The sequence below is a fragment of the Egretta garzetta genome, unplaced genomic scaffold, assembly GCF_000687185.1.
Source record: "Egretta garzetta isolate BGI_Z169 unplaced genomic scaffold, ASM68718v1 scaffold32, whole genome shotgun sequence".
Lineage (NCBI taxonomy): Eukaryota > Metazoa > Chordata > Aves > Pelecaniformes > Ardeidae > Egretta > Egretta garzetta.
The window spans coordinates 2,446,242-2,454,031 of record NW_009259035.1 but is presented as its reverse complement, the minus strand read 5'-3'; the positions used below and the strand labels follow the sequence as shown (position 1 = coordinate 2,454,031).

Sequence of the window (7,790 nt, the reverse complement as noted above, 5' to 3'; positions counted from 1 at the left end):
TTCAGGCACACTAACAGCTAACCCTTTTGGTTTCGGTGAATCCCAGCTGATCCACCATAGCTGAGGAGCTGGCTCTTGGTGTTTTCCTGCCAAAACAGGTAGTATGATTTATAAATACAGCATATTTTAATATTCCCTTACTATATTTAGAAGATGTTTCACATTTCAAAAGCAAGCAAATTTATTTCTGTTACAGTCTGTGACTACCTGTGTTAATGACCCACTACCAGCACTGAATTTTTCTGTACTTCTTCCTTAATAGCATTTGTATTTCTCCTGCTCCTGGTCAAAAAAACCTACCAAAACACCAAAGGGGTTTCAGCTCAGCTCAACACTCCTACTTTCCATTAAAAAATTCATAAAAATAATTAGTACATTTAATTAATAGACACAGGAGGAGCTCCACCACAGAATTTTCACACAGCTTGCTCATCACATTCAAAATAACTCAGCAACTACCTAATTAATATCACTGGGTCATTACACCAACACTTTAGTTTGGTTGGGTACTGACAGCAATTGATCTGCAGGCTATCTGGATTTAAAGAAATACCATAAAAATTCCTGACTTTTACTTTCTAAAAAACAAGTGCACTTTGTTTTTGTTGGTGAGACTGTTCATACCTAATGTAATTATGTTACTAAAAGATCATAATCTGATATGATGACTGTAATTTGACATTTAAATAAGTATGTTTAAATTGTGCATCCATCTCAAAAAACAAACCACTATTTCTACTTTGCCCTCGGAAGCTTGCAAAACCCATACAGTAATCTGTCAAATGAATAATAATCTTTTTTATATAAAAAACAAATCTTTGTGTTGTGATAGAGTACCCTAGCCCAACACACTATGTTTTGGATCTCACTAGTGTGCATTAAATAAAAACTACCTAATACAAACACGTGACAAAGGTTAGGGCCCCCAGCTTTCAACCACTTCACCAAGATGTGCCTCTCCCTGCTCATCACTGACAGTGCTAAGCAGACACCATACCACAGCATTATATTTTAAACATAAAGAGCACCTACTCACTAACTATTTCTCTATTTTTTATTAGGTATCCACGAGCAAGTGTTACATCATAAGAGTGATCCTACTACATCAGAACTTCACATGCTCATTCCTTTCAGTTATATTCTATATATAGCTACACCAAGCCTTCTTTCTCAACATCAACAAGAGAAGAAAATATATACAGGGCACGTAAGAGCCATTGCCACCATGTCAAAAGTCATTTAGTCAAGTCACGTATGCTCGTTTTCATTCATAAACCTTGAGCAAGTGCCAAAGCATGTATTACCACATCCATAGAATTAAGCACACTCTTAAAAAGCTTCTAACAGAGATGGTGTTAAGTTAGGTTTGAACAAAATGTGCCCTATCTCTGGAATTGTTTGGGTTTTTTAAGAGTTGAATTATATTTAGATGGATGCTAAAGTACACTTCCATATTTCAACTTTTAATTAATTTTTTTCCAGCAAATAAGACAAATAATTTCATCTCTGAAATATGCTGGGTGCAGTAACTATGCTTTACATGTACGTTGGATCACTGCTTTACAGATGAGGCTGAGGCACGAAATCCAAAATGGCAAAAGCTCTGACCGAAGACAAATCTCTTCTAAAAATTATAGCAAGCTACATTATTCAAAACTATTCAGCAAGCATTCGAGCAACAACATGATGGATGCGGCAGGCCAGTCTGGGTACACAGCTAATCAATATCGCACTTGTGAACAGTCACTGCAGAGTGTGGAGCCTGATGTGGAGATGACACCTGCATGAGCTTAATATGCGGTACCATGAGCACTCATATCCCATCCCCCCCAGCCAACTTCAGCCAGACCGCTCGCTGCAAATCCCAGCTACACACATACATCTTTGTAGAAACATGCAGGGGCACCGGTTTTATGACACCTATGCAGATAGTTAAGAAATTACAAAAGACCTTGGGTAGCTACACCTTTGTGAACTTCTAGAAAAGGCTACTATTTACTGCAGTCATGATTTAATGACACCACTAACCTTACAGAACCAAGCATTTGGTTTTTCAACAGGCTATGGCACAACACAAGCACACAACTCACCCACATTAATATGCATTACTTGAATAAATTCCCCACTGCTTTTAATCACTGAATATAAAGGTCTTCCTTATATATTTGAGTAATCAATACTTGGAATCAAGTAAGTCATGTTTCACCGGGGAAAAGGAAAATGAATGAGGTTAAATTAATGCTGTCACTTTCTATAAACCAGCAATGGTTTCCCGCTACAGAAACCACTAACTTAATTATTTTACAACAGGAAATCAACACTGTAGCATATTTTAAAAGTCTAATTTACTTAGAGTAATAAAAAGGCACCCTCAAGGCTCATCATCTATGTCACATTATGCTTAGTTTTAAATATTCCAGCTTAAGAACAGTTTGCAAAAATCTCAGCGAATCAAGTTGATTAATATTTTGCATTTGTATGCAGTAGCGCTCTCCACTCACCAAGTACTATATAAATATTATTTTATTAAATTTCAAAGCAATTGTGTTAGGTGGGATAATAAAATGACTCTGTCTTACATTCTTTGTCTCGGCAATACAGCCATTAAAACAGAAGAAAAGTAGTAAATTAATGCAGTAAACTCATTTACAGCGAGAAGGTCAGAAATGAGAGAATTCGAGACTTCTAAAGCCCTGCTGAGACTAGAAGGGCACAGAAATCTACACTCAAAGCATCTACATGAGGTTTGCAGCTATCTCCTTATCTTCAATCGTATGGTTAGAGAAAAAGTTAGGGATATTTTTTAATTTCCTGGTACCCATCAGGGTTCATTGTGCCTTTTTGTGGGAACCCCATTTCATGAAGATGCTGCTGGAGGGCAACCAGCTCATTAGGGAAAAGCTGGCAGGACAGAGCAAGAACACAAGTAAAAAAATGAGCTGGAGTAATAAATAAAAAAATTGCAAACAATGAAAAGAAGTAACAGATCTTTGTCTCTTTCTCCTTTCTACTTCTGTAGTTTAATTAATACAGCGTTCCACTTTCTGGAACAATGTCTCCTTACCTGCCAATTGGCTTCTAGCTCCTCTTCCAAAATGCACTCCTTAATACCCATTTCTCCTATAAATCCTTCCAATACTATCTCTTCTTTTATTCATAAATGGTCACTAAGATTATGGTAGATCAATACAATTATTTTGTTAAATTATTATTATTATATTGTCAGCTTCAGTAGAAAGTCAAAAAGACATATCCTCACCCTAGCAAATACTATTCTTTTCAACCACAGCAGCTAAAAGCAGAAGCTACTGTAAATAGGGTCTTAACTAACAAGAGTCTCTAAAAATCTGGAGCTCCTAATGGTAGTTAAGAGACTTTCTCAATTTGCCATTAATCAACCCTTCAACTGTATTTATTAACTGCGGCCCTACACTTCAGAATTGCTATGTTTCAATGATACAGCTTGCTGCATACAGCCTCCTGACCAAGGAATAGTTTGTGATATTCAAGTCAAAGATGTGATGCTAGTCCTCATATTCATTTCATTTGTTATTTTAGAGATTTTCTTAGGCTTTTGAAGAATAGGAACTTGCCTGATTCAATAGTTATCCCTCCATCACAACCAAAGAACGACCTGAATTCTTTTCCAATTACACCTCTTTATATTTCAATGTATCTGTTAAAATACTGAAGGGAGCTTCTCTTGGCACATTTCCCCCTATAGTAATTCCCCAAAGAATTCCTTAAAAAGAGCCAAAGCGGGGCACAAGTGAATTGTAATATGGGTCTAGAACTGATGGCCTTAACCAAATAAGTGGTATAATAAGCATCAGTAGTAGATCATCAACAGCATTTTTATTGCACTACAAATAGTCACAGTACTGTTGATAACTTTAATTTCCACAAGAGACTGATTTTAAGTTTTCCTTGCAAAAAGCAGCATTTTGTGTCATATTTTTATACTCAAACACCTTCATTTTGATAACAGATCTAGAAGCACGTGCATTAACTCCCATTTGACTTCAGCACCAATACATGTGTGAATGGCAGATATACAGATCCTTTTCAAGTATTAGAGAAACATAAGAAACTTGTTAGGAATATAGACAAATATTGCTACAAAGCCGCTTAAATATGTAAAGCTGACATAACACAGGGCTGAATCCTATATACAGTGGACAGTACATACCAACAGGGAAGAGGTGGCTCACAAAGCTGTACATCTGGGATTGCCTTAAATGATTTTTTGACAAAGCAAGCCATAGGTAAACTATCAAGCTCATCATCTTAAAAAACCCTTTACAAAGAGTCCAACAAACTGCCTACTAGCAAATACTATGGAAAATAATCTACTCTTGTTTTCAGGCTGGTTACATGCTGAAAGAATTAAATAACCCCTTGGTTTTATTCAAGTTCAATTACTGCCTCATCCTAACTGTGTAATCTGCTGTCTTCTTGTTTATGAATGGGGCAAGATTAAAAATCTTTTAAAAAACATATATTGCTTCCTAATGATCTGCAATAGCTTAAACGTGCATGCCTAGAAATATGTTCACTTCCAATCTGATGAGTTTACAAAAGTTTAAAGCTCTGCATTAAACTAGTTGTATATCTTGAACATGATCACTTCTGTATTCTGATGCTTATAAAAAAAAAGCACCAATAATATTTGATAACGTACTTTAATTAAGATGTTTAGAAGAATTCTATTTAGGTATGAATGGAGAGGCCTGTTGGAGAAAACAAACAAGCCCAAAAGTGAAAACAGAGAATGGATTGATTTGGAATTACTAAAAAGAATTTTGGTTGAAAAGTCTTAAATCCTGGAAGTGGGCCACAGCTTAATATAGCAATCAGAGAAGCAACGTCAAAAATGCTTAGATATCAGTATCTAACTCTAGGGTTTTATGTACTTCAGTGGTATGTAAATGCTAAAAGACTGAAAAAATCAAGCCTCTCATCTCAATATCTTAACATGAATTAAGATGATGACTTACAAACAACCACATCTAACCATTTTGTGCCAGATCCTAATCCAGTATAAAGACATCAGTTTTATGTGTCAACTTACACTGTGGCTCTATCCTTCCAATTCTTTCTTCTAGCTGAATGACTCAAAAACAACACAACAACTAGGCAAACCCTTTTTTTTTTTTTTCAGCTAGACTCAAAACCAAACAAATAAATGAAAGAGCAAATATTAATAAGATAAATACTTTTGTGTTTAAAGACAATATGTATACTGCAACATGTGTCTGCGTTACTGCTCAGAATAGAAATGGTCACCATTCTTCAAAGGGCAATGTAGACCTTTCTGTTTTAAAAGCAGCTAATTTGCTCTGGATAATGAGCCAAGAGTAGAAAGATTACGTGTCATATCACATCTCCATCTTAATTACTTTTCTATCAAGTATAATGTCATTTAGGCATTACGATCTTAGCTGTTCCAGAAGCTGCTACAAATCTTTATAATAATATACTGGACATAACTTTTCCATCATTGTTAACTCAGTGCTTTATAAATATAAAAAAGGAGGAAAACGCAGGTAAGGCCAAGTGCAACATGTTGGAAAACGGTTCTGCCAGTTAATTTGTTTCCAACAGGACTAGGCAGTGAACAAGTCTAACCACTATGATTTCTTATAAAATGTAATGTTTGGTTTTGAAGCTTTTTTGACCCACATTTCTTCACCCATGCTTGACTTTCTGTAACCAGTTAATAGCGTTATTCAGTACTGGTTAGAAAGGGCCTTTTCCGTGTGGTTTATTTGTTGCATCCTTGCTCCCAGTATGATTACACACATATTGCTGCTACAACCCCCCATACTCTCTGGCTACTTTGCTTTTGACCAAATAAAACAGAACAGATGTTTTATCCTATAAGTTGATCTGCAAACAGGTTTAAAAAGCACAATACAATGCTTAAATAGAACTATAACAGAGATAATTCAGATATGTTCACAGAATTATCATACACAGAACATTTGAAACAAGAGCGTAATTCAAGCAGTTTATCTGTAACAATTCCTAATTTGCATCAGAAGGACCAGAACTGAAAGTGGCACACACCAGCAGGCACGTGTCTCAAACCCCACTTTCACATGAGTCCACATGAATGCACACTGCAACCTACGTGGGTCATAGGAAAAAGAGGGGGCAAGAGTTACTCCTGCTTAAAAGCATGTCACTGCCATGACACTCTCACAACAGAGTACAAACTCAGAGCTCTACCTGTGATTAAGTACAAATCTCACGTACATTTTAAGTCTTTCTGAACCCTGTAGACTTAGCAGGACTTTTCCTGTTCACAGAATAGGCCTTACGCTGTCCCACATCACAGCCAAAGGGAAGGCAGGATTCCCCACTTCAGGTGCCACAAGTTACCAAGACCTTGCATAATCCTATTATAAAATCATTCTGAACACACCACAAGTTGACCCTGGTTATTGCTATTAATCAAGGCAGTGCAACAGTGAGAGCCTTAACCAACCATAAGAGAAAGGACCACTCATGTCTCAAGTCAAACCTTCTTTATTTGAAGCATATTATTCTGGCACACAGAAAATGTGATTGCAATTATATCAGCAATGGTCTTTTTGGTAACTGCCTGGGGTAGGCAGCAGTCATTTTGAGTATCCAAAAACCAGATGGGTCTGCCTTTGGTGCTGGAATTCTTCTGTGGCTGTAAAAATCACTTCCATTTCATAACGGACCATATAAAGTCCAAATGCAGCATAAAGAGTATCTTCTGTTAAATGGCAAATGCATTTAGAAATAACACTATGAAACACATACTGCTCTTCCCCTTCCAAGAAAATGACATTTTTATTTCCAAGTAATTGTACTGAATGCACTTACTTTATATTTCTAGAATAGTAATACCTGACTGAAGACATTCAGTATTTATTTGACTTACCAGAACGCTGGTGGTGATGTTCTTCTAGGAACTCCAAGTCAAGCATTAGGTCATCTTCATCCAACTCACAGGAACCCAAGTTGTTCAAAACATCCTAATATATATTAAAATAAAAAAAAAAAAGCAGCATTTAGACTGATGTGTTAACCAAACTGTTCTGCACAAAATAATGAGTAATCAGATCTGGGAAATATAGGGGGGAAAAAAAAAAAAACAAAACAGGACCTACAGAATTTTTTTCTAACAATATTGGACCAGTGAGAAATTGTATCAAACAACTGTCCAAGTAGAAATGTACTTGTCACCATTCTTTGTTTTTACAGGATCTCAAATATTTAACAAAAAAAAAAACAGAGGTAAAAAGTAATACCATCTATATAACTTTTTTACTGTTCAATAATGGTTTCGTGTCTTTCCAAGTTTAACCGTAACTTCTTATGAAGCATAAAAATGTTATTTTTAGCACAACATAAAAGTATCAATACTTGTTTTTCATTAAATTTTGAAATTCTAAGCACTGCCTGCCCTTACTAATATACTCTGAAGAGAGATTTACTGTTCTATTTATCCAAGAGATAAAGAGACACAAATTCAGGATAAACAGGAAATTCAGGCATGAATGATCAACTCATGAATTTTTAAGTATTAATTTGGGTGGTAAAGGCTTACAGGGACAGAGAAGAAAGCCTGGTGTGAAGTGTAGCTGCTTAGGTCCCCGTTCCTTTTTTGTGATTCATTTTGTTTGCCAAGTTTTAACCACAGACAGATAAGGCAGGTTTATACAATGCACACTCTGGAAAGTCAAAAAGGGATGGGGGGGCTACAATCAAAAAGAAAGCAAAATAGTAGCTTTTTACACTACATTTTTTCCCTA

General features: G+C 36.0%; 1 protein-coding gene across 2 annotated transcripts in view; it reads right to left on the bottom strand.

Annotated features, from left to right (window-relative positions):
* CCSER1 (coiled-coil serine rich protein 1) overlaps positions 1-7,790 on the bottom strand; it is a 643,608-nt gene that overhangs the window by 580,699 nt on the left and 55,119 nt on the right. For both annotated transcript variants that reach the window (XM_009634846.1, XM_009634847.1), the window contains exon 3: positions 6,917-7,010. In XM_009634846.1, coding sequence (XP_009633141.1) covers positions 6,917-7,010 — 94 coding nt within the window. The remainder of the gene's footprint in view (positions 1-6,916; positions 7,011-7,790) is intronic.